The following is a 26,890-nucleotide window of genomic DNA, read 5'->3' on the forward strand; positions in this document are numbered from 1 at the left end:
GCAAGTCCACCAGCCTATCATCGGTCCTTCCGGCTTCCCTCCTGACCTGTGAACTGTGGTGATGCTGTTCCAGACAGATCACACACCACTCCCTTCACACGCTCCCCTCTCCAGGCAGGCCGGTCTTCTTGCTGTGCCCTGAACATGATATTCTATTCCGTGTGTTCCCCATGCCAGTAATGCATCATCCCTGTTGTGTAAAACCCTAACTTCCTTCAGGTGCAGCTCAAATGCCACCTTCTAGATGAGGCTTTTCCTGATCTCCCCAACCTCCGCCACTCACTAATTTCATAATCTTCAAAGTGACGTTGTATGGAGAGAAAGAGAGGAGGGATAGAGAGAATGAAAGAGAGAGAGAAAGAGAGAGAAAGAATGAGAGAGAGAGAATGAGAGAGACAGAGAGAGAATGAGAAAGAGAGAGAATGAGAGAGAGAGAGAGGAGAGAGAGAAAATTTATCGTACAATCTATTGTATAATAGATCATAGATATACAGTATATATAGACACAATGTATAATAGATTCTCTCTAGTATATATACTATATAGACACAATGTACAGTAGATTCCATGCCCATATACACACACATGTACTCATATGTATGTATATGTGTATGTGTGTGTATGTCTATATATTCCAGCTTCAGACACTTCCTAGCCTTACTAGCTGTGTGATCCTGGACAAGTCATTTAATCTCTGTTTGACTCAGTTTCTTCTTCTGTAAAATAGGGGTAATGATGTCGTCTACCTCCTAGAGTTGTTGTAAGGATTAAATAAGATAATAATTGTAAATTTTATATATATATATATAATATTATTTATATTATAGAGTTATAAATATATTTTACATATACTATCTACTTGTGAGAGTGTGAGCTCCTTAAGAGCAGCGACCATCTTTTGTCTTTTTTTGTATCTCCAGCACTTGGTAGAGCACCTTGTACATAGTAGGTGCTTAATAAGTGTTTATTAATTGATTATCTACTTATCTGTACGTGGTTTCCCCCAAAGGAATGTGATTTCCTTGAGGACAGTCAGTCACTATCATTGCTTTGGTTTTCTGGAGTTGTTTTGTGTGTGTGTGTGTGTCTGTGTCTGTGTCTGTGTCTGTGTCTATGTCTGTGTCTGTGTCTGTGTATCTGTGTGTCTGTGTCTGTGTGTAATAGGCTGCCACAGGACTCAGTGGGTTTTCCCTTCCTCAAAGTCAAAGGATCATAGATCCCAAGCTAGAAGATTCTCTAGAGCCTTCCCATTGGAGAAATGAGGAAACCGAGTCCGGAGCTGTCAGCCAGGCTCTTGAAACAGAGACCTTTTGTAGGCTAGCAGCGAACAAAGCTCTGTAGGACCCTGGATTTAAAGCTGGAAGGGGCTTTAAAGGCATGCAGCCCACCTGTCTTGTTTTACAGAAGAAGAAACTGGTTAGACTAAAGGCTAACTGACTTACCCCAGGTTACAGAGTATTTAATTCAACAAATATTTATTAAGCATCACAATCCCTCAAATCTATCATTGTGCCTGCCACAAACTAGGTGATTTTTCAATGCATATTGAAGAATGAATGAATGAATAAGTGAATGAATGAATGGGTGAATGAGTGAATGAATAAATGAATGAATGACTAGCTGTGTAATGTGAGGCAAGTCAAATCATCTCCATGGCCTCAGTTTCATTACCTGTAAAATGAAGGCTCTGGTGGGGCCTGGCTGGAGTCACGAGGACCTGAGTTCAAATCCAGCTTCAGACAATTACTATCTGGGTGACCCTGGGTAAGTCATTTAATCTATGTTTGCCTCAGTTTCCTCAACTTTAAAATGGGGCTAATAATCGCTTCTACTTCCCAGGGTTGTCATGAAGACCAAATGAGATAAGAATTGTAAAACACTTAGCACAGTGCCTGGCCACATAGTAGGTGCTGTATAAATGTTGGCGGATATTTTTTATTATTATTATCTACAAGCCTATGATCCTGGGATAATGCTAAAATTTCTGTCTTCTTCCCCCCAGTACAGACACAGAGAGCAGGAGTTTAATGGGTATAGACTTGAATGAATGGGGGGCGGGGTGGCTGGAAGGATGATGGATAAGGACCCAGAAGAGGTTATCCTTTCCCTTCCCCCAAGGTCCCCAGTGTGGATTTAAGAAAACAAGAATGCTAGGACAGGATTCCAGAAACATGAGACTGCCATGTTCCCATGGTTCCCGCTGCATCGATGACTTCATCAGCCAGGGTCAAGGGTTGGGTTACAGGACTTGGAAGCGAGCACGGAAAAAAAGTAAAGTTTGCATGAACAATCTGAATAAACACAGTCTTCTGGATGCCAAAGGAAATCAGAGGGGAGGGCTTTGTGAACCTGAGAGGGTTAATAGGAACCTGAGGTGGTTGAGATTAGCAATTTTTTTTTTCTTGATCCAAACATCCATGCTTTCATCTGTGTACAGAATTCCTGGTACGGAGACTCCTTCTCCCAATGCAGATGTAACCCATGGGCCATCTGGTCCAAGCCTATCATTTCACAGATGAGGAAATTGGCCCAGGGAGGGGGAAGCATTTTGCCCAAGGTCACCCATATTCGGGACATGCAGCGCCAAGATTTAAAGGTAGTCCTCTGACTCCATGGCCAGTATCTACTGGACCTGTGTGGATTATGGTTTTTGAGAGTTGCCTGGTCCCACAGCCGGTAGCTGCCATAGGCAGTTTTTGAACCTGTCTCCCTGACCAGGGGGAGTCTTTTATCTACTTCTCTGCCCAAAGTGCACCTGTAACAAAGATTAATTATTATGATTAACAAGGAATGAGGTGGATAAATGTTTCAGAGAGGCAGGTTTCAGATTACTATGGGAGAAAACTTCCCAAGGATGAGAGCTGTTTCAAAGGGAAAGGGACCATGTAATCCTAAACCCAACACTCTTTCTATTATAATCTTATGCTGGGGGGAGGGGGTGTTCTTGAAAAGGTACCTATTGGGCCAGATAACCCTGGAGGTCCTGTTCAACTCTGGGATTCTGGAGTTCTGAATCTTATTCTTAACGTATTAGGGTACCTTGCCTTTATGTATCCTGGGCCCCTCTGGCAGTCTGGGGAAGCCTATGGACCCCTTCCCAGAATCATGTTTTTACATCATAAAATAAAACACACAGGATTACAAAGGATATCAATTCTATTGGAATTTTGTTCATTAGAAACTGTTAATTAGTTAACTAGAAAACTCAGTTATTTAGCTGGGGGAAGGGGGAGGGGGAGGGAGAAAAAATTTGGAACTTAAAATCTTATAAAAGTGAATGTTGAAAACTAAAAAAATAAAGTAAAAAAGAAAGAAAAGTCAATTATTTAGAAACAAATTCATAGGAACCAGGTTAAAAGCCTCTGCTCTAAAGAAACTCCATGCTGAAACCTTTTCCAAGTAAATAATAACCCCCACCTTGTGAGTCAGCCTGAATTGTTTACTCTTTACAGTTCCAGAAAGGTAGCACACCCCTATTGATACTTTCATGTGTCAATATTAGTGACGTTTCTCCCAGGAGTCTCTGGGAAGTGTAAAAAGTAAAGGCAATCCTAATGGTCAGAAAGCTGGAGTTGCAAGAGGGCATACATAGTCCAAGAGGCTTATTTTACAGATAAGGAAACTGAGACCCAGAGAGGGAAAAACAAGTTAGTAATAATTTAATAAATAAATAAATAAATTAAAGTTTGCGAAGTGATTGAATATCTCATTTCATCCTCATAACAACTCTGAAAGGTAGGTGCTAGTCTTATCCCCATTTTACAGATGGAAAGTTTGCAAAGCACTTTGTGTATATTATCTCCATTAGCCTTGTAAAGGTAGGTGGTGTTGCTAAACCCTAATTTACAGATGGGGAACTGGAGGCTCATTTGGAGGGAAGTGATTTGCCCAGGGACACACAGCTTTGGGATCTGAACCCAAGACATAGAATGGTAGGTTTAGAGCTGGGAAGGACCTCAGAGGTCATTCCAACCCTCTCTTGGTACAAATGAAGAAACTGAGATAAAGATGAAATAAATTGGTGTCTCAGGTGGGATTTGACTCAGGTCTTCCAGACCCGGAAGTGAACATTTTATCTGCCAAATCAGTCTTCCTGCCTACATCACTGAGGTTCGAGGGGTGAGGGGAGGGAGAAGGTCGAGAGGATTGCAGCCAAGCTGGGGTTGGAACCCTGGTCTTTAGACTCCAAATCTACCCCTTCACGCCTCCCTCCTTGAGCATGAGAAATAGAGAGGATCCCTGTTCTGGTGTGGATCAGACGGTCTGACTTCCTGGGCTCTTTCCCAACTCTGAGATCGCATTCCGTTCCCCTTCCAGCCTTCTGTGCCAGCCCCTGGGGGTCCTGGGAAGTAGCTGCGGCTTCTGCCTCCGGCCCTCCAGGAGATGGGGTGAAGGTGGGGTTGGGGCGGCTATGACCGCCGGGAAGGGAGAGCTAATGGTAACTCCTGAATATGCCGCCCCGGGGGCTCAGAGCTAAGCCAGCTGTGCCCCTGGGCATGGCCCCAGGCATTCTCCAAATTCTAGGCTTGTTAAGCCCTAGAGTCATTTCTTCCTCTCCTAATCAGTAGAGCGGATGGCACTTATTACTTGCTACTTTAGGAAATGGCTTGGGAGTCCCCCGCGTCCTGGCATTAGGACCCCACACCTCAATTAGCATCACACTTTTTAACGTGTGTTTCAAATTAATTTCCGTGCATGTATATTCATGTTTCTTCCCGAAGCCAGTGTTTGGGTTGTTTTTTTTTTTTATCTTCATTTTACTGCTAGGGAAACTGAGGCATGGGGTGGCCACACCGCTGAGCCGAGATTATACAGTACGAGACCAGGTTACATATTCGAACCCAAAGCTCTGAGAGACCCTTCAGTTTCTCCAATCTGAGCCCGAGTACGTGCTTAGTAGGGATGCCTCTTGGTGGGAAAACGCAGGAACGTCTATGTTTTGGGGGGGGGGGCGGGTTTAGCTGGGTTTTCCAAGTCCAAAAGGAAGGGGGAATAACGCCCTGTGCACCACACCCTATGGATGAGGAAGGGGGGAGGGGGCAGGAAATTGGGAGGGGGGAGCTGTCTTGACTTATTTGCAGAAAAACGGTCTTGGGACTCGGGGGACAGAGGGAGGCAGCCTTCGCCTGAGGACGCAGAAGGTACGAGGAGCCGAGGCAGCCAGCTGGAGCCTCTAACTCCTCATTTAAGGAAATTCTGTTGGGTTCAACGTTTGGGGGAAAACGAATGGTCCCAGCCCTCAAGAAGCTTACATTCCACCTGTGGGGGGGGGGGGGCAGGCGGTGAGGAGGAATGGAGGTGAGCACAGAGTCTGCAAAGATTGAAACGATGGAGGCAAAGGAGAGCGCCGGCTGAGGAAGGAAATCAGCTGCGGAAGGGGGGAGGGAAGGGTTAAAAGCTTCAAACTGCACTAAGACTTTTGGGACAGCCTGTATACGTATATATAACTTTAACATAAAGTGGATAAATACAATATTGCACTTTGCAAACCCTAAAGCCTATAGAAAGATCGGCTCTTGGTGGGGGAGGGGACAGGAGGAGGGGTAAGGGGAGGGCAGGGGGTAGGGGGTGCGGGAGTGGAGGGGACAGATGTCTGATTTCACTGTCACGTGGAAGTCTTAGGGAGAAAACCCCTCCGCCAGTACAGGTCGGCATCTCTTTAGTTACTTTAAGTCTTGGAAAATTGCCTGGGGACAGTAAGTTAATGGACTCGCTCTAAAATGAAGGGTGTGTGTAGAGGGGGAACTTGATGGTTTTTGAGGCCTCTTCCAGGTCTAGAGTTATGATGTTAGTGACCTTAGACAAGTCACCACCTCCCTGAGCCTGTTTCCTCCTTCTCTCTCTCTGTCCTGGGCTCTCCATCTCTCTGTATACTTGTATGTGTGTGTATACCCCCTCCACACACATACATACATACAAATTCATATGTACACACACACATATATATATATATATGTGTGTGTGTGTGTGTGTGTGTGTGTGTTGTGGTGTGTGTGTATGTGTGTGTGTAGCTAAACCAAGAGTGGGTTGGGACCTGAGCCATCCAGAGCCTGGTTGAATTTCCAGTCTCAGCTCGAACCTTTTCTTCCCTCCTTCCCCAGCCTAAAAGCTTTGTTGGGGCAATGGAATGTCAGCACCTTGAGAGCATCTGCTGTTCTGTTGTTTTGGGGTTTTTTTTGGTGGGGATGTTGTTTTGCTTTTTGTATCCACAGTGCCTGGCACTGTGGTGCTTAGTAAATACCGATCTATTGATTGGTGCCTTGGGAGCTCTTGGGGTGGTGGGTAAGGGTCTTGGGTGAGGGAGGTTGGAGATGGGGGATGTATTTTTCCTGCAGTTCAAGGAGAGAACTCTCTTCTTTACTAATGACCTCTCCCTCTTTTTTCTTCCCTCAGTCTCTTCAGAGCAAATCGAACAGCTTCACCGGAGGTTCAAGCAGCTGAGTGGGAACCAGCTGACCATCCGGTAGGATGCTTAGACAGTCATTTCCACAGACCTGTTAAGAAGTGCCTGCTTAGGTTGGGGTGCGGGGACAGGAAAGGCCCCCCTTTCTTCCTGAATGATGACCTTTAGAATCCAATACATAGTTTTGTGTCCTGGTCCACCGTGGGCAGTGTGTCTGGCAAAGCCAAATGGACCCCTTCTAAGCATCATGCACAAAAGAAAGTACATAGGATTACAGAGGAAACCAATTATATTGGAAGAATTATCACAATTAAAAAAAAGGATTTCATAACTCTAGGTTAAGAACCCCAGGTCAACTTAAGGACCCCAAGGCAACTTAAAAGCCTAAGAACACCATCAGGGGAGGGAAGGAGCCTGTAGGTATTGTAAGTATAAGTAAAGGGGAAAGAGGAAGGGGGAGGTCACTTGCTGGTCACTTTGGACCAAATGAGGGAGCTAGGATCATAGCTTTCAAGCTGGAGGGAACTCTAGGAGCCATCCATTCCAACCCCCTTGTTTTACAGGTAAGGATACTGAAACCCAGAGGGGATCAAGATTTGAAACCCAGAGGTCATCCAGCCCAGGCCTCTGATTTTATAGGGGAAGTAACTCAAGTGATTTACCCATGGACACATGGGTAGTCAGGGGCAGAGCCAGGATTTAAGGTGAGACCCTCTGACTCCAGATTCAGCATCTGCTCCCCTGTCCCATGCTGCCTCCCTGGGTCTGTAAGATCCAGGCTTTCCTGGGATAGAGTCGGTGCTCTGGGAAAATGAAGTTATTCCTTAGCAAGGAATCTCCTTAGAAGCAAGACTGGGAGCTTTTTCACCTGGGGAAGAAAGGACCAAGTTGCTGGTAGAACATTAAAGGAAGACAGAGTCCAACTCGGTAGAGGGGGAAACATGCCAGGTGTTAGAGCTTTTCAATAAAGAAAGGTGACTTTGAGAGAGAGTAAGCTCCCATCACTGAAGAACTCAAATCTGACTCAACAGTATTTATTGAGCATCAACCATGTGCACGGCATTGGAATACAAAGACAAAAATTAGAACAGTCCCAGCCCTCAAGAAATTTATATTCTACTGGGGAGCAGGGAGTGAGGGGGAGAACAGCCTGTATCATTGATTGGTACACATTGATTGGCTCTCTTTTAACTCCAGGATCAAATAGAAAACCCCTTGTCTTTTTAAAGCCAATGGGCTTGGAATCAAGAAGACTCATCCTCATGAGTTCAAATCTGGTTTCAGTCACTTACTAGCTGTGTGACCCTGGGCAAGTCACTTAATCCTGTTTGCCTCAGTTTACTCATCTGTATGTAAAATGAGCTGGAGAAGGAATTGGCAAACCACTCCAGTATCTTTGCCAAGAAAACCCCAAATGGGTTCACAGAGAGTCAGACATGACTGAAAAATGACTGAATAACAACGTATCTTGTCCCCTTCCTACCTTTCCAGTCTTCTCTCCCCTTCTTCCCTTTCATTGACTCTGAGATTCAGCCTCTGTGCTGTTAATCACAAACAACGCTGCCTCTCCGGACTCCAGGCATTTTCACTGGCTGCCCCTAGGTACCTGAAATTCTCTCCCCTTTTCATCTCTACCTCCTGGCTCCCCTGGTTTCCTTCAGGTCTCACCTAAAATTCAACAAGAGACCCTTCCTAGTTCTCTAGAGTTCTATGGGTTCCCTATGAGAAAGGAATTCTTTCTCTACCCCAAATTTCTCTTTCTATATCTCATTTGTACATAGTTGTTTGCATGTTATGCCTCCTATTAAACTATGAGCTCCTTGAGAACAGGGACTGTCTTTCTTTGTACCCCAGTGCCTGGTAGGTGCTTAATAAATGCTGGTTGACTGACTGATACAGATGGGACTTTACAGCATCCACCAAGGAGGAAGAAGGGAGTATTAATGATTCCTGGGTTCAGGAAAGGCTTCATGTAGGAAGTGACCCATGAACTGAGCCTTAAAAGAAGCCAGGGATTCTAAGAGATGGGAGGGGGAAGACTGTGATGCATCAGGAGATACAGGGTTGAGTTCAGCAGGTGGACCAGTTTGTGATGTAGAGAGAGTAAACCAAAAGGAGCCTGAGGAAATGGGCTTTGATTAAAAAGGAACAGTCCCTACCCTCAAGAAGTTTATAATCTAGTGGGGGGAGGGGGAAGACAATACACCAAAAGAGGCATGGAACAGGGGGCAGAGAACAAGACACCAGGGGATGCCCATCATGGGGGTATCTTCTTCTGTGGAGTCAAAAGCAGTCAGGACAGCAGATGCATAATGGAGTGAGATAAGAGTCCAGTTTTTGCCCTCTATAAAGGAAGGCATCAGGAGGAGTTTGGTCCTGAGCCCTCCAATCAGAGGAGAGAGGAGGCTGAGGGAGGTGGTATTAATTGAGGCTAGAGTTAGCAGTATGGTGGTGAGATTGGATGCGATGAACTTAACCTGAGAGAGGCATCTTTTCCATGGAATTGGTACCAGGGAGAGCAGCAAATGCAAACAGGAATGAGAGCCCCAGAGGGCAGACCCCAGAAGCAATGGAAGGAAGTGTCAGTGAGGACAATTTTGGAGTGATATCAGAGGAAACTTCTTGACTATGAAATGGGCTGGGTGACCTTGGAAGGCAGGGGAAGCCCTCTCTCCCTAGAGGCTTTTGAGGCTGATCACTTTGGGAGATTTCACCAATAGTGTTCTGGTTCAGTTACAGGTTAGATTCCATGCCTTCAGACCTCTGGCCCCTCTGAGATGATGGCATTCCAGGAAAGACTTGAATCTCTCGCCTAACTCCAGAATGGCGGCACAGATTTTGCCTTTATATACCTGGTGTTCTATTAATGCCCTAATATATTCCCACCTCATACTCAGCCTCAGTGGCTCAGCCCAGCCTAAGGGAATCCTAGCTCCTGAACCTCCTAACCCACCAGAAGACAAAAGAAAGGGAGCTGAGGCTCCTATTTCCCTGCCCTTTTCCTCTCCCCACCAGGGAGTTCCGACATCAAGAATTTGACCTTCCGTCAGCCGTCTGGTCTCCCAGGGGGCCCAGCCCGGCAGGACCTGCGTGCTTGGCTCATTATCTAAACAACCCGGCAGGAAGAGCGCCTGGTGGCTAGCTAGGGAGCCCACAGCACCCTGCTTTGCATAATCTGTCTCTCTCCCTGTTCTTCAAGGCGTTAGAGAACAATCATCTACTGAGCTGTCACCCTGGGAATGACAGGAAAAACTACAGGCAACAGAAAGAAAAAAAAAAGCAGATTCCTTCTGGGACTTAACCCCCTCCCTCCCTCCCTCTCTCCCTCTCTCCCTCCTTCTTTCCCTTCTTGGGATGCCTCCAAAACAGAAACCTTCATCAGGAGGCATGAGTTTTATTTCTATACCCATAGGTCTTCTCTGTCCCTCATCCCACCCCATTCACCCCATCAGCAAGCATTTATTAAGCACCTACGGTGGGCATCTTTCTATCTTTAGTGCTTAGCCTGGTTCTTGGCACATGGTAAATACTTAATAAATCCATGTCGACTGACCTTTGATGCACTGTGACGGGTCATAGGGATACAGAGACCAAAGAGGGGCAATATCTGCCCTCAAGAAATGGTCTCTACTCAGGGAAAGGACCAGTACATAAATATATGGAATTTTTACAAAATAAGAGCTAGCAATGTTATAACGCTTTAAGGTTTGCTAAGCACCTTACAAATATCTCATTTGATCCTCACCGCACCCCTGGGGGGAGGGGCTATTACTATCCCTTACTTTACGGATGAGGAAACAGGGGCAGACAGATGAAGTGACTTGCTTGGGGTCATTCAGCTATTAAGCATCTGAGTCCTGATTTGAACTCAGATCTTACCGACACCAGGTCCAGCACTCTATCACCTTGATGCCAGGAGAATGAATTGAGAGAAGTTCCTTGATTTTAGGGACGTTTCAATTGAGTCTTTGTACGTGTGCCAGGCCTGGCATGTAAATGCTTGTTGAATTGAGTTAAACTGAGCATCCTCCAGGAATCAGGCTCTTTCCCCCTGAGAAAACAAGCCCAGCCTTCTAAAAACAGTAGATAAAGGATAGAATGGAAGTATGTTGGGGGAAAGGGTAGAAGAGGGAAAGGAGGAGGAGAGAAGGTGGATACAAATTAAATTACGTGGCAGCTGCCCTTGAGGGGCTAACAATCTAGTTTGAAAGAGTGTTGACACAGGAAATAAAAGTTATTTAAGCACTGAATAATTTTTGTCATATACAAGTTTTTGCAAAATGACTTTTGGTTCCATGATTTCGCTGGTGTGGGCACTGACTCACCATAGGCATCCAGTGTGATTCTTGTTCATGTTTTCTGTGGCTCTCCCACAGAGGACCTAGGTCAATGAGTCATCGATTAAGTGCCTACTATGTGCCGGGCACTGTACATAGAAAGGCAAGAGACAGTCCCTGCCCTCAAGATGCTCACAGTCTGATGGACAAGACAACAGGCCAACAACTCTGTCCATACAGCCATGGGCTGGACGCCTTTCTTCCTCGATCCTTGTGGTCTCACAGGGATGCCAGCAGAGCCGGCTGCGGGGCCCTGGACTAGCCTCCTTCATCCTTAATGTGTAACTGTTCTGTTTCCTGTTAAATGACTAGACCAGAATGAGAAGTCAGGGAGTAGGCAGAATGGACAGCCTCGAACAGTGGGAAGAGCTCTAGGTCAGGAGGCCTGGGTTCTCACTCACTCCCATCCCAGCTCTGCTGCCAGGAAGCTACGGGAGCTTGGTCAAGTGCCTTCCCTTCTCTTTATCTTCATCTAGAAAAAGAGGGCATGGGATTGGCCAACCTTCAAGGTCCCTCCCAGCCCTGACATTCTCTGTTCTAAGGCCCCTCCCAGCTCTGACATCCCCTGTTCTAAAGCCCCTTGCATCTCTGACATCCCCTGTTCTAAGGCCCCTCCCAGCTTTAATGTTTTATAATAATACTAACTCCCAATCTTGTCCCAATACTGTCTCCCAATCTTTAAGCTTCACAGAGCACTTCCCTTACAACAACTACATCAGATAGGCATTAAAAGTATTCTTAGGCTAATTTTACAGGTTAGGGAACCCAAGCACAGAGGCTAAGGAACAAGTACATGCTCACACAGCTATGCCAGAGATGGACTTTAAACCCAGCCCTCTCTTAGCCTAAGTCTGGAAAGTCCTCCAGAGATTCCAAAAAGGGGAAGATCTTCACTGAGGCTGCAGTAAGTAGCCCAGGAAGTCTTCCCGGAGAAGGCAAGATTTATGCTGGCCCTTGCCAGGACTAAGGCAGAGACAGATAGTCCGGCAGCACTGCCCCCACTAGAAGGTCAGGCCCAGGGATCCAATTGTCCAAATAGGGAAGCAGTTTTTCTTTGGTGTTCACCCCTTGTTATGGGGTGGTGGGAAGTGGGCGGGAGGAGAACCATTCCAGAGCCCTGAAGAAGAGAGATTATAACTGTGTAAGGAAAGAAGCAGTGACCTCTGTGCTCCTGACTATCATTCCTGGACGATGGGGCCTTTGGGTTTTGGCCTTTCTCCGCCTCCCTTTCTCATCCATCTATAACAAGTTTGGGCCCCAGATAGTGTTAAGTATTTAAAGCATCCCCTTCTCCCCCTCCTCATATTCCAAACTCTGATCCCCTGGGGTACCAGGAGCAGTGGGAAGCCACTAGGGTCTGGAAAGGAGAAAGAACAGGCGTTCCCTGTTGATCTGATCTCAGTGTGATAGATGTCATTAATCTCGAGGCCATATAGAGGCACAGACTGGTTAGACCAGACAAACAGCTCAGGTTTCTGCCTGTTCTTCTCTCCTCAGCAACCCCTGCCCCACTTCCGCAGGAAGCAGAGCACAAATCTGTAGTGATGCCTGGACAGAGCATCTGATAAAGCCTATTCAAGTTTTGGCCATGGTCAGCCCCCCAAAGTATTCGGTGTTGTTCAGTACTCTTTCTGACCCCACTTGGGATTTTCTTGGCAAAAATACTGGAGTGGTTTGCCATTTCCTTCTCCAGTTCATTTGACAGATGAGGAAACTGAGGCAAATAGGGTAAAGTGACTTGCCCAGGGTCACACAGCTAGTAAGTGTCTGAGGCCAGATCTGAACTCACAAAGGTTAGTCTTCCTGACTCCAGGCCTGGTGATCTATCCACTGGGCCACCTAGCTGCCCCCCACCGAAATACAGCAAGCCTTTAAGGATGGAAGGAAGGAAATAAGTATTTATTAAGTGCCTACTATGTCACTTCAAAGAAGCATAAAAGTGGAAAGAGGGCTAGATTTGTAGTCAAAAGACCTGAGTTCAAAACCTACCTCTGCTACTTACTTGTGAGAGCTTGGGCAGGTCATTTAACCTCTCTGGGCCTCAGTTTCCTCATCTGTAAAGTGAGGGATTAGACTAGATGACCTCTGAAGATCCTTCTAATTCTCAATCTGATTTCCTCTAGAATAAGATGGGCTGGTCATGTGCCCCAGAGCCCAGAACAGGGAGCAACAGGTAGAAGGTACAAAGAGGACCTTGGCCTTGGTGTCAGGAAAGTCTCCTCCCAATGGGAGCAGTTCCAAAGTAGAGTGGGCAGCCTTGGGGAGGAGTGGGTTCCCTCTCATGGGAGGTCTTCAAACAAAGACTGGACGGCTGCTTTGGGGAGTTTGTTGTAGTAGCAAATTCCTTGCTGGGTATCTGTTAGACCAGAGCACTAACACTGAAGGCAGAGGACCAGGGTTCGAATCCCCCATCGGATGCTTACTAGCTGGGGTTTGAGAGGCGTTACATGATGAAAATGAGGGAAAACTGATAAATATCCCATATGCTCCACTGATGTCCTCAAAGTGTGGAGAAAAAACAAAGAAGGCGCCCCCGTCATGGTCACCTCCAGGGGTGAATTGATGGAAAGGACATGCGTTTCAGGCACAGAGGAGGGATGGGGTTATCGCCTATACCACTGTGGAGCATTGGAATCCATAAGAACCCAGACCCACTGAACCAAGTTATCCTGCCTTGGAATGGCAGGCACTGGGTAGAAGCAAGCAGGAGCTGAGCTGGAGGGAAAAGGGATGTGGAAGAAAGGAAGCAGGGGCTGGGAAGCTCAGTGCATTCTGGCATTCTAAGAAAAAATGTGCCAAGTATATGCAAAATAGCATCTGCTGGAGATGGCGGGGGAGGCTCTAAAAGTCAATAACTCAGGCATTTTTTGTCGCAGAACAAGAAGAACCCAGCTCACATGGATGGCCACCAGACAAAGCAGCTGGGCTCTCAATCACAGCTCCCTCCAGACAGACACGTTAACAGGGCTCGTTTTCCCCATAAAACTTCCAGGGCCGAGATGTGGGTTCTTTCTGGTTCTCCTTCCCCTTCCCTCAATCTGGGAACACGGGACAGCCCCTCTAGGTCAGCCCCATGGTCTGTGGTCCATCTGGGCCTGAAGACAAAAGATCATAGATTTACAGCTAGAAGGAGGACCTAAGAGGCCAACCCCCTCATTCTAGACAGGAGGAACCAAGGCAGGGAAGTGAACTAGGAAGTAGAGGAGGCAGGATTTGAACCCACATCTTCTAGACTTCAAGTCTAATCCTCTCCCCACTATATCAGGACACCTCAGTTGAGTCTCTGGCAAATGGCTGATTGTCCTCTTTGATATGTACCTCCCAAGGTTAGGAACCAAGAACCCAGTTCAGTGCTGAAAAAGACCACATCTATCCACCCCCAGACGAGGAAACTGAGTCTCTTAATTTGTCCAAGGTCACACAGGAAGTAAGTAGCAGAACCAGGATTTGAACCAAAGACACGTGGCTTCAAATCTTGCAGTATTTCAGGGTTCCAATCACCCCTGTTTTCCTTAATCAGTTATCACAGATCCATCACCCATGAATTTATTTAAACCCTTCTTGTGAATTATCCACAAAATTTCTTCTTTTTTTAATCTACAGCACCTCTCCTGTGACAAACAATGAATAGCAGTGCACAGAGACCTGGCCTCTGAGTTTAAAAGACCTGGGTCCAAATTCTGCCTCTGACCTATACTAGCCATGTGACCCTGGGCAAGTCACTTAACCTTCTAGTGCCCCTGGGAGCTCTGTAAGATTATGAGGTACAGAGTAGGTGCTGCTCTGCATTGGTAGAGGGAGTCTCCTCACCTGGAGTTCTCTACACTGATGAAATCACGGGTCTATATCCTTCCTGACTCCAGGCCTGGTGATCTATCCACTGGGCCACCTAGCTGCTCCCCCCCCATTGAAGTATAACAAGCCTTTAAGGAAGGAAATAAGTATTTACTAAGTGCCTACTATGTGCTAGGCACTATGTGCAGTGCTTTACAAATCTCATTTGATCCTCACAATGACCCTGGGAGTCAGATGTGGAAACTGAGACAGAGAGGTTAAGTGACTTGCCCAGGGTCACACAGCTAGTAGTAAGTGCTTGAGGCTGGATTTAAATTCACGGCTTCCTGAATCCAAGTCTAGGGATCTATCTACTGGATAAGAAGGAGACAGTGAGACCTACCCTCTCCCTTCCTCATAGGTTTCTTGTGAAGAAAGTGCCCTGAAAACCTTGAAAGCCAATAGAAAGGGAGGGCAGGGCCATCATACTCTAACTAGAGATCTGAAAGCAGGGGCTGAATGAGCACTGCTGGCAGTGGTGGTCGAGGGAATTAATTCTAGTCCAAGGTAGAGCCTGGGTTGGGCAGCCTCTAAGGGCCCTTCTAGGTGTCTGTGTTCCTATGGTACCCAGTCAAGAGGGTCCAGTGTCTGAATGTCTCAAGAGTGTGTTGAAGTGAACTGAATTCGGGTGCACTGAGCCGCTATCTCTCCTCTGACTCGCCTGGACCACAGCATCTGGAGCACCATTTTAGAAAGAGTGTTGATGATCTGGGGAGCAACCAGATGGGGAAGGCTCTCTAGTTCACGTCATCTAAGGAGGGTCTGAAGGAACTAAGGAAACAACCTGGAAAAGAGAAGACTTAACGAGATGTGACAAGTGTCCTCAGCTACCTGAAGGTCTCTCCTATCAAGGAGGGACTGGACTTGTTATGCTTGGCCCTGAGGGCAAAACTAGGAGCAATTAAGGGATAGGGGAGGGAGGAGGGAGAAGTTGGCAGAGAGACAAAATTTGGCTGTAAGAAAGGAAACTATCCTGACGGTCATCATTAAGCAAAAGCAGATGGTGGACTCCTCCATTAGACTGTAAGTTAGCTGAGGGAAGGGACCATTTTTGCTTTTCTTTGCATCCTTAGTGCTTGGCACAGTGTGTGGCACACAGTAGGCCCTTAATAAATGCTTACTTACTTGACTTGACTTCTCCCCAGAGATCTTCAACCAAAGGCTATCTCCACTTCTAGAACCATGAATCTTGATTAACTCAACCCTGCCATGCCTTACTCCCTTCCGGCTCCATTCATTATTCCAGTTAACTTTGTAGACCAAAGGACTCCTTCCCGGCCACCTGCCTCTTCCTTTAGAAAGAAAGCTCTTTGAGGGTGGGGACTGTCTGATTTTACATTTGTATCTTCAGTGTTTAGCAGGATGGTGAGGTGGATAATAAAACACCAGGCCTTGAGTCAGGAAGGCCTGAGTTCAAATCCAGCCTCAGACACTTACTAGCAATGTGACCCTGGGCAAGTCACTTAACCCTGTTTGCTTCAGTTTCCTCTTCTGTAAAATGAGGTGGAGAAGGAAATGGCAAACCACTCCAGGATCTTTGCCAAGAAAACCCCAAACAGAGTCATGAAGAGTCAGACATGACTGAAAATGGCTGAGCAAAATAAATGCCCAATAAATGCTTATTTATTCATTTATTCATTCACTTACCCATTCATTTATTCATGCTGTAGATGAGATTCCAGTCCAAGGAAAAGTTGGATTGTGTGGTCTCTGAGGTTCCTTCCAGCTCTCAGATTTGGTGACTCTGCCTGGTACACAGCAGGCAATTAATAAATGTTAGTTGACTGAGTACTTCCATTTGACTTTAAACTGCTGTCCTGGGCCCTACATTAATGGCTAAAAACAGCAATTAAATGAAACCGAAGATATGATCGGATACATTTCTCTTCTTGGTCTTTTCTTTTGAAACCAGCAAAGAAAACTTTAACAATATCCCTGACCTGGAGCTCAACCCGATCAGATCCAAAATCATCCGTGCCTTCTTTGACAACAGGTAAGGGCTCTTGGCTGTTTATCAGGCTAATGGATTTTAATTCTTTCTGTCATTATTACCTTGCAATTGTACAACCTTTTCATTTTTTAAACCATTTTCCAGCCCCATTAATTCATCTTCCCCTAGTCAACAAAGGAGAACACAAGAGGCATTATTCTGATTTTATTTATGAGGTGATCTCAGCAGGTTCCTCAGAGATGCAATGTTATTATATCGGGATTTGCTCAGCATCATGGTAATAGCTAATGATTATGTAGCTCTTGCAGATTTGCAGGTTGCCTGGCCTGTTTCTTCTGAGACAGCAAGACAAGCACAGTGGGGAACACGGAGGCCTGGGAGTTGGGAAGAGCTGAGTTCAAATCCTGCCTCAGGATTAACTGGCAACCAGCTAGTTGTGTGACCCGGGGCAAATTAACCTCTCTCAGCTTCAGTTTCTTCATCTGTAAAATTGGGATAATAACAGCACCTACCTCCCGAACGAGCTAATGAAAGTCAAAGTTCTGGAAACCTTAATACCTTACGCAGGGTGTCCCAAACCAGTACAGTCTTAAGCTAAGACTTTTGGGACACTGTATGAATGCTAGCTGTCATCTTACTTGGGCAGCTAGGTGCCACAGTGGATAGAGCGTCCAGCCTGCAGTCAGGAAGACCTGAGTTCATATCCAGCCTCAGACACTTAGTAGCTGTGTGACCCTGGGCAAGTCACTTCACCCTGTTTGCCTCAGTTTCCTCTCCTGGAAAACGAGCCGGAGAAGGAAATGGCAAACTACTTTAGTGTCTTTGCCAAGAAAACCCCAAATGGGGTTACAAAGAATTGGACACTACCGAACAACCATAGCAATCTCATTTGAGCCCTACAACAACCCTATGAAGTAGGTATTACAAGGAATACTCTCATTTTACAAATGTGGAAACTGAGGCTCAGGGAGGTTGTCAGGTAAGTTGTCAGAGAGGTTCTTTTTCAGGTATGGGTTGTACTAGGTTGGGGAGACCTGGAATCCCCACCCCAATCCATGAATAAATTCCAGGGCCTCCATGAACTTGGATGAGGGTGAAATCCATCTTCCTTTTCATGATCTCTGAGATTTAGATTTCCTTCAATTACTTAAAAACACGATTCTGAGAAGGGTTCTCGGGCTTCACCAGACACTGCCAAAGGGGTCCAGGACACGCAGAAACATTTGAAAGCCCCAGGCTAGATGAGCTGCTGAGAGCCTTTCCAACTCTGAGAGTCTGTGTATCTGTCCATGGTACCCAAGGTCACCCAGCTAGTAGAGTCAGAGGTAGGACTTGCACCCAGCTCTTCCTGAATCTAAGGTAAGCAGTCAGCCCTCTACGCTGTACACTTCCTGCCTCCTCCAGGATTACGTAGCTAATAAGCAACGCACAGACTCAAGGGAGATCACGTACATAAGGTGCTTTGCCAGCTTTAGAGCCCTATGTAAATGCCATTTTGGGGAGAGGCCATTGGGGTTAAGTGATCACACAGCTAATAAGTGCCTGAAGCCAAACTTGAACTCAGTTCCTCCTGACTCCAGGGTCCGGTGCTCTATCCGCTGGGTCACCTCGTTGCCCCATTTATGTAGCATTTTAAGGTGTACAAAGTAATTACAAATATGTTATTGGGAGGGAGGCGCTACTTCCTACTTACCTGACACAACCTCTGTGAGCCTCAGTTTCCTCATTTGTAAAATGAGAGTAATTCTTATAGTACTTCACAAAGTTGTTCTGAGGCTCAAATGAGATGGGATAAAATTTCACAATGGGGAAACTGAGGCAGGCAGTGGTTGAATTATGCAGCCAGGGTTACACAGCTAATAGTGCCAGAGGCAGGATTCTATCTCAGGTCTTCCTGATTCCAGGTCTATCACTCTGTCTGCTTGCTGCCTAGTTTTCTCCTGTAGTAGCTGCTGTGATGGTGACAGGTCTAGAAATGATTTTTCCCAACTCCTAGCCTGCTCAGTTAGAGCCTTCTGGAAAAAAAGGGCATAGAAGACAATAATTTCCTCTCTGACGTCCACGTGATGTCTGAGAACATGAGTAAAAAGGAGGAAAGATCCAGCTTACCCTGGAGATATAAAGCCATCTACTATATTTATCCTGTATGTGCTTAACTATGTCCACATCTTCCCCCACTAGAATATAAGCTTTTTGAGGGCAGGAGCTGTTCTATTGTGTCTTTACATCCCCAGCATTTTGCTCAGTGCCTCACACTTAGTAGGCACATGATATATGCTTGTCGAATGATTTCTGACACATAGTAGGCATTTGATAAATGCTTGTGGATTGATTTATAATCCATAAAGTCTCTACTCCACCTTAAGGCAAAGGAAGCCCTGTCTGGGGAGATTTCTTTAAGATGGAGAAAAACTAGGAAGGAAGAAGGAGAAGGACTGTGTTCCCATGGCCCCAAAGACCTGGGAGGGGCATATTTAATAGTGATAAGACTGGTGGTAAATAACCCAGTAGGTGGGGAAAAGGTCCTGGCAGAGATAACCACTTTTAGGTCATGCCTTAGCCCAGGGGGTTTTGCACCTTTAAGTGGGTGGTGAGCCCCTCTGGCAGTCAGGGACCTCTTCTCAGGAAAATGTCCTCAGCTGCATAAAATGAAATACTCACTGTTGCGGGGTTACAAAGGAAACCAATTACTGGGAAACTGTTTACAGACTCCAGGCTAAGAACCCCTGTGGGTTAAGGGGAAGAGACAAAGACAGAGGCAGAGAGAGACAGAGAAAAAGGCGAGAGGGGAAGGGGGAGAGAAAGGGAGAGACAGAGACACAGAGACACTGAGGTAGAGAGAGACAAAGAGAGACAGACAGAGAGAAATGAGAAGGGGAGAAAGAGGGAGGGACAGACTGACAGAGACAGAGAGATGGAGACAGAAAGACAGACAGAGAGAAAGGGGGAAGGGAAAGGGATAGAGGAGGAGAGACAGACTGACAGAGAGAGATGGAGACAGAGAGAGAGAGACATTGATACAGAAAGACAGAGACAAAGGGAAGAAGGAGAGGGAGAGGGGGGTACAGAGACAGAAAGAAAAGGGAAAGGGAGAGGGAGGGAGAGTGGGAGAGACAGACAGAGATACAGAGAGATGGAGACAGAGACACTGAGGCAGAGAGTGAGAAAGAGACAGACGCACAGAGACAAGAAGGAGAAGAGGGTTGGGACAGAGACAGAAAGACAGGCAGACCTAGAGTCCTCTGCACAATAATAATCGCTCCCTTGTGTCTTCCGGTTTAAGATAAACAGGGAGCTTTTACATCGATTATCCCATTTGAGCCTCACAACAACCCTGGGGAGTAAGTGCTATAATTGTCTCCATTTCACAGATGAGGGAACTGAGGTCCGAGCAATCATCGGAGTCACTGGGTTTTATATAGCGCTTAAAGGTCGGCAAAGCATCGTACGTCTCATCTGATGCTCGTGCCAACCCTGGGAGGCAGGTGCTGTTATTATCCCCACTTTATAGGTGAGGAAACTAAAGCTAAGGAAAGTCAAATGACCTGCCCAGGGCCACACAAATTAAGTGATTTGTCCAAGGCTGGGTTTGAGTTATAGCTCATAGGACTATAGATTTAGGACTGGGAGGGACCTTGGAAGCCACTTAGTCATAGGATACTAGAATCATAGATATAAGGACCTTAGAAGCCGTTGAGTCCAAGCAAATGAGACCCAGGCCATTCACATAGCTATAAGGCAAGACTTGAGCCCAAATCTTTTTGCCTCCCTATCCACTAAGCTGTACTACCTTTAAAACCATAGGTAGTAAGCATCTGACGAAGGATTTGATCCTCTGGCTTCAGTGCCAGTGCTCTTGTCCAACTCATACCTAGAAAGGAATTTCCCACAACAACATCCCCCCCAAAAGCAGACATCCAGTCTTTGCTTAAAGACCCCCAGTTGAGACAGAACCCACTTTTTCTTAAGGCTGCCCGCTCCGCTACAAGACGGCTCTCATGGCTAGGAATCTTTGCCGTCAGATCCAAGTTAGCCAAGTCACAAAGATGTAACTTCCACCTGTGACTCCCATTTCTGGTCTTTGGGGCTGGCCGGAAGACTGAGGGTCCTCATCTGGGTCTCAGTGTCTGGAGCTCTGCATGATGGACCCCACAGTCCTTGATGCCCCAGGCCCTGGCTGTGGCTCCTTCTGGGCTCTGCCTTCCACATCCCGTCCTTCTCCCCACCCTTTTCCCTTCTAGACACTTCATACCTCACTGGGAAAGGGCAAGGCAGAGGGATGGTCCAGTTGGTGCCTTGTTAGCTGCTCTTCCTTCAACTCGGAGAAGTCTAGAGGGAAGCATTTATTATTGAATTTTTCCAGGCTTCCCTCTCAGTCTCTTGTTAACGTGAGAAAATGGTAGCTTATCTTAGTCTGATCTTAGGCTATTTAAATAAAGAGCCAGACTAGAAATCAGGAAACCTGGATCTGACACTGATTAGCTTCATAAACATGGACAAGCCACCTCTCTTGACCTCCGTTTCTTCATCACCGTCATCATCATCACCACCACCCCCATCACCATCACCATCATCATCTTTATATATTTTATATATTTTCTCACAAAATGAGAGGGTTTGGGCTAGATAAACTCTGAGGTCCCTTCCAGAGGTAGAGCTATGATTCTGCTTTGTGATGTGGGTGCCATTACCCCATTTTATAGATAATGAAACTAAGGCTGAGAGTGGTTAAAATCTAAGAGTGTAATTATCAGGTGCCTATACTCAAGGCATGATGTCATTGCATGAGTGACCTTGGGCCAGTACCTTCACCTCAATGGGCCTCAGTTTCCACCTCAGGGAAGTGGACCAGATGACGTTGAAGGTCCCATCCAGCTCCAGATCCATAACCATGTCATACCTCCTCCCAGGCTTCATCACTATATTGGGAGAGGAACTGTGGCTGTGGAGTCTTGGGCTTAGCATTTGGTGGTTGAACCTCATGGACATGCCAAAAGTATGGTGAAAGGGAGATCTGGGGGACAGTAAGGGCTTAGAGGGTACACATTGTGAGAAGTTGGGAGATGATTTCATCCAGGAGACAACACCGGATTTGGAAGCTGGAGGTGGGGGAGATCAGAACCTTTCGGTGGCCAGCTATCGCCTCTAGGATGAAATAGATCCACCCTCCATACTGCTTCCTATTTCAGTTTGTTTATTTCCACATCACAAACGCTCACCCCAGTGTTGAAAGCCCTCCACAATCTGGCTGCCACCTACCTTTCCCCAGTAGGTGTGTAATCAAGGTTTGCCGAATGGAAATGAGAGTCAGGAGGTGGTTTCACATGAGGGGAGAGGAGCAAATGGAAAATAACAAATCAGGAGATTGGGAGGAATGGGAGAGGAAGAGATGCAAATACTTAATTAGTGCCAGAAACCTGGAGACCAGCTGCGCTTGCTTGGATAATATGCCACTTTCACAACCTGCCCCATAGGGTTATGTGTCTCTCTCCTCCAGTTACCTTGAATGTGGGTGTCCTCATCTGGGTGTCCTAATAAAATGTTAGCTCCTTAAAGACAGGACTCTTTCTATTTCTGCCTTGGCATGCTCTGCACTCATCACAGAACCTTGTATATCACAAACACTTAATTTCAGTCATTTTTCAGTCATGGCTGACTTATGGAGGATTTGAGTATGGAGGTGGATTTGAGCTCAGGTTGAGGAGTCTTCCTGACTGGCACACTATCCAGTGCGCCACCTAGCATTTAATAAGTATTGGTCGAGTTGACATTTTGTAAACTTTAATGTTGAAATGTCAGCTGTGATAGAGTTTGAGGGACAACCAAGATATCGATCGGTCAATAAGCATTTAAATATTAAGAAATTACATACCACCCAATCCAAGGAAGGAAAGAGCATCCTTGGGATTTTTTGCCTGGTAGTCCTTGGGTGTTCCATTGATAAAACCTCTCTTCATTACTTTCTTAGCTCTGATGGTAGCCTTTCTTGTGTATCATCATTAGACTAATTCCTTGGAACGTCATTGATAATGGGGCAGCTAGGTGGTGCCATAGGGCATAGAGCACTGGGCCTGGAGTCGTGAGTTCAAATCTAACCTTAGACACTAGCTGGGTGACCCTGGGCAAGTCACTTCACCCTGTTTGTCTCCATTTCCTCATCTGTCAAATGAGCTGGAGAAGGAAATGGCAAAAACCTTCCAGTGTGTTTGCCAAGAAAATCCCAAATGGGGTCACGAAGACTCATATCTATGACTTAAATGATTTAACAACTATTAGCAATAATAATTGACAATTATGTAGCACTTTAAAGTTTGAAGAAATCATAGAACAGGAAGAAAGGAGCTATACTGGTGACACCGGGGGATTTAATTAGATTCTAGTATAGAGAAGGCACCACATGGTGAGGGTGAGGGTTGAGGATGCTGAGCTTGGAGCCAAGAAAACTGGTTCAATTCTCTTCTTTAACCTTGGAAGCTGGATGAATCACTTCACCTTGATGTGCCTCAGGCAACTGCCTAGGATTTTAGGAAGGAGGAAACAAGCATTTATTAAGCACCTACTGTGTGCCAGGCCCTGTGCTTAGAGCTTTTACAAATATTGTCTCGTTTGATCCTGTTTTTTCATGGAAGTTTCGTGAAGTTGTGATTACCTGTTGACAATCATGACAACCCTATTACCTCCACTATGTTGTCACCTACTAGTAGTAGCAGTAGCAGTAGTAGATTATACTCCGCACTGTATTATTACGTCCGTTTTACAGTTGAGGAAACTGAGGCAAACAGATTCAGTGACTTGCCCAGGGTCACAAGCTAGTAAATGCCTGAGGCTGGGTTTTAATGCTAGGAATCTTGAAATCCATGCCTTTCTTTGATGGACACCCAAATTGGGCAGTCTGATGCATGCAGGGACAGTGGGTTTAGAAGCCAGCCCCCAACTCCAGTGAGTATTCAGAGACAGACAAGGATGGAAGGTGCCTGGCAATCTCGGTTACTGGACTTTCTATTTCTGTAGATCGAGTGGTTGCCCAGGGAGAGGAAATTACAAAAGGACAACACCCTGGGTATGACCGAGAGCCAGCCCAGTGGGATTCGGATAGTATTATGTCAACATTTGAAACATGGCAACTCCCAAAGAGGGAGGAGAGAAGACTTATCCAGGAGGGGTGAGAGAGAACCCCAAGCGTGGACGTTATTAAAGCAGCTTTCTAAGGAGGTTCTGACCCCCTGACCTCTGGGCAGAACTGTCCCATGCCAAGAGAATTTGAGTCACGTTTCTTATTTCTGACCAGCACACCTGCATAAAGAGTGCCACTCGTTGGCCAAGCTACATAACTTTTACCAGTGGTTGAGAAACCCTTGGAAGGCCCATTTTTCAAACTGTGGGCAAGGATTTCTGGGAAGGTGGGGGCAAGGGGATGGTTCCAAGCAGCTGACTGTCAGTTGCAGTTGTTAATGGATGGGAGAGCGGGTCTTTTTCTCCTCTGTGTCTCCCTCCAGAATTTAATTTCTGCGTGGGAGGGAGAGACAGAAGGATGCTCATTTACCATGTTTGAGGAGGCAGCACCATCTAGGAAAAAGTAAATGGAGCTCAGAGTCAGAGGACCGAAGCTCAAAACCGATCATCATTTTGTGATCTTCGGCAAAATATTTCACCTGTTTCAGTCTTGGCCAATGCTTTGTGATTCCCTTTTGGGTTTTCTTGGCAAAGGTATTGGAGTGGTTCACTATTTCCTTCTCCAGCTCATTTTACAGATGAGGAAACTGAGGCAAACAAGGCAAAGTGACTTGCCCATGGCCACCCAGCTGGTAAGCATCTAAGGTCGGATTTGAACTCAGTTCTTCCTGACTCCAGGCCCAGCACTCTAGCCACTATTCTCCCTTCCTCTAAATTCCTCATCCATGCCACCTTCAGGAAAGAGCCACATAGACAAGTTGACAACCTACCATCGCTTTCTACATACCGTGGCTTCCTTTAGTGCCTTGTCCCGTTTCGGACCCACCTTCTGGTTCTGTCTCGGGTCCAGCCTCCAGGTTGCCCCTTAAGCCACTTTAGGAGTGTCTGGGAGCTAAGGCACATACTGGGTAAATGCAGGGGGCTATTTTTACCCAGGGTATATTTAGTTTACATCTCAGCCGTAAGAACAGGGAGATTATTCTAAATACCATGTCAGGAGTGGGAGAAGCTTTATGAGGCAGATGATTTCAGACGTGGGGCAACATTCGGAAGAAGCACCAAAGGGAAGGTGTTTCCTGAAATGTGCAGAGGAGATTTCTCTTTCTCTCTCCCTCCTGGGAGTTTACCCTGCAAGGAATTCCACTTCTTTTTTCCAGCTCTGGGTCTTAGTTCTTCTTAGGGAAAGTCCCCTTGGGATGAGGAGAGTTAGAGTTGGTTGACATGTCACAGTTCATGTAAGCCCCAATCTCTTATTTTACAGGTAAGGAAACTGAGGCCCCATGAAGTGACCTGCTCGAGAACAATTCAACTCTTATTAGCTTGGTGACTTGGGGCAAGGCATTTAACCTTGAGTCAATTTTGACACTTACTAGCTGTGGGAACTTGAGAAATTTCTCTGGGCCTTAGTTTGCTCATCTGTAAAATAGAGATAATATTATATCTAGCACCTACCTTGAAGGACTGTTGGGGTGATCGAACGAGTACCTTGTGAACTTTGATGTGCCAGAGAAATGTCAGCTATTTTTAATAGTTAGAAAGCCAGATGGGTCAATCCTACAAGGAATGAAGATGGTGGGCCACCGAGGGAGTGGTATTGGAAGATTACCCCTTGCCAACCTTCCCTTCACATGATTAACAGTCTATTCAGTGTTGAGGTTCTATCTCTCAAGCAGAGAAATAAACAGAACCAGGAGTCTTGATGCTCACTTCACATGAATTGCTTCTTGTCCCAGGCAAGTGGGTGAGCGGCTTTTATCAAACCTGATTTGACCCACTTCAAAAGTCGGCCAAGTGGCGCCATAGTGCATAGCGTGCTGGAGCCTGGAGTCAGGAAGACTCATCTTTCTGAGCTCAAATCTGGCCTCAGACACTTACTAGCTGTGTGACTTTGGGCAAGTCACTTAATCCTGTTTGCTTCAGTTTCCTCATCTGTAAAATGAGCTGGAGAAGGAAATGGCAAACCACTCCAGTATCTGCCAAGAAAACCCCGAATAGGGTCATGAAGAATTGGGCACAACTGAAATGCCTGAACAACCACAACAAAAACCAGTTTAGACGTTAGAAAATGCTCCTCCAAGAATTTCTTTAAGAGCCCTTGTCTATACATCATAATCTCATAGACAGAGAATGAGGTAGAAAAATCAAGAGATTCAAGTTCTTGGCCTAGCATCACCACAAAAGAGCTGTGTGGCTCTGGGTAAGTGATATAACCATCCTGTGCCTCAGTGGTCCTATCTGTAAAATCCAAATGTCTAAAAGCATGCAGTGAGAAAGATGAATATTTTCTGTGAAGAAAAGTGACTAGGAAAGGCAACTTATAAATATCTTTCCTTGAACAGAGGTGATGTTAATTTTTTTCCCTCTCTCCCTAATTTCTTCTGGAGGAACCTCCGAAAAGCACCCAGTGGCTTGGCTGATGAGATTAACTTTGAGGATTTCCTGACCATAATGTCTTACTTTAGACCAATCGAGACCAATATGGATGAGGAACAGGTGGAGCACTGCAGAAAGGAGAAGCTAAGATGTAAGTCTGATGGGAAGGTTCCCTGCTTGTCCAATTGCCAGAGGGAAGCCCCAGATGGTGCACCCCCAACTTGGCTCTGACCTCCTTCATTCTACAACCAATGGTCAGAGCCAGAATTTGAACCCAGATCTAGCATGTTTTCTACTATACTGTATTATCAAGGGTCCTTTTACAGGGTGTCCCAAAAGTCTTAGTGCAGTTCCAAACTACTAAAGCTTAAAATAGCACGAAGACTTTTGGGACACCTTTTGTATGGTACAAAAGGGGAAAGCATTTTCATGAAGCACTTGTTATGAGTTATTATTATGGGACCATGGTAGGTACTGGGTATGCAAATAGAAAAGCAAGATAGTCCTTTATTTTTAAGAAGTTTACATTCTAATGAGGGGACCCAATCAATGGTGAGATTCAGCTGGTTGCACCGATTCAGTAGAACCATACCTAATTTTAGGTTGAGTTCAGTGAACTGGTTGTTAGCGGGGGCAGAGCCTGCGCCTGCCACTTCAGCAGCGGCGGTGGTGCTTCGGCTCTGGAGAACCAGTTGTTAATTTATTTGAATCCCACCACTGGATACAATACCGAGAGGAGGGACTGGGTGCAAGGCAGATGGAAAGTCCTTAGGGAGCAGCAGCATTTACAATCTCCTAACAAGACCCAGTTCTTGTCTG

At 46.0% G+C, this 26,890-nt stretch overlaps 1 protein-coding gene across 3 annotated transcripts in view; it reads left to right on the top strand.

The window, feature by feature from the left end:
* Positions 1–26,890, top strand: part of TESC (tescalcin) — a 63,493-nt gene that overhangs the window by 25,886 nt on the left and 10,717 nt on the right. For all 3 annotated transcript variants that reach the window (XM_036740947.1, XM_036740948.1, XM_036740949.1), the window contains exons 3-5: positions 6,394–6,463; positions 16,487–16,567; positions 26,083–26,222. In XM_036740947.1, the coding sequence (XP_036596842.1) occupies positions 6,394–6,463; positions 16,487–16,567; positions 26,083–26,222 (291 nt within the window). The remainder of the gene's footprint in view (positions 1–6,393; positions 6,464–16,486; positions 16,568–26,082; positions 26,223–26,890) is intronic.

This window comes from Trichosurus vulpecula, chromosome 1, assembly GCF_011100635.1.
Source record: "Trichosurus vulpecula isolate mTriVul1 chromosome 1, mTriVul1.pri, whole genome shotgun sequence".
In the NCBI taxonomy this organism is placed as follows: Eukaryota; Metazoa; Chordata; class Mammalia; order Diprotodontia; family Phalangeridae; genus Trichosurus; species Trichosurus vulpecula.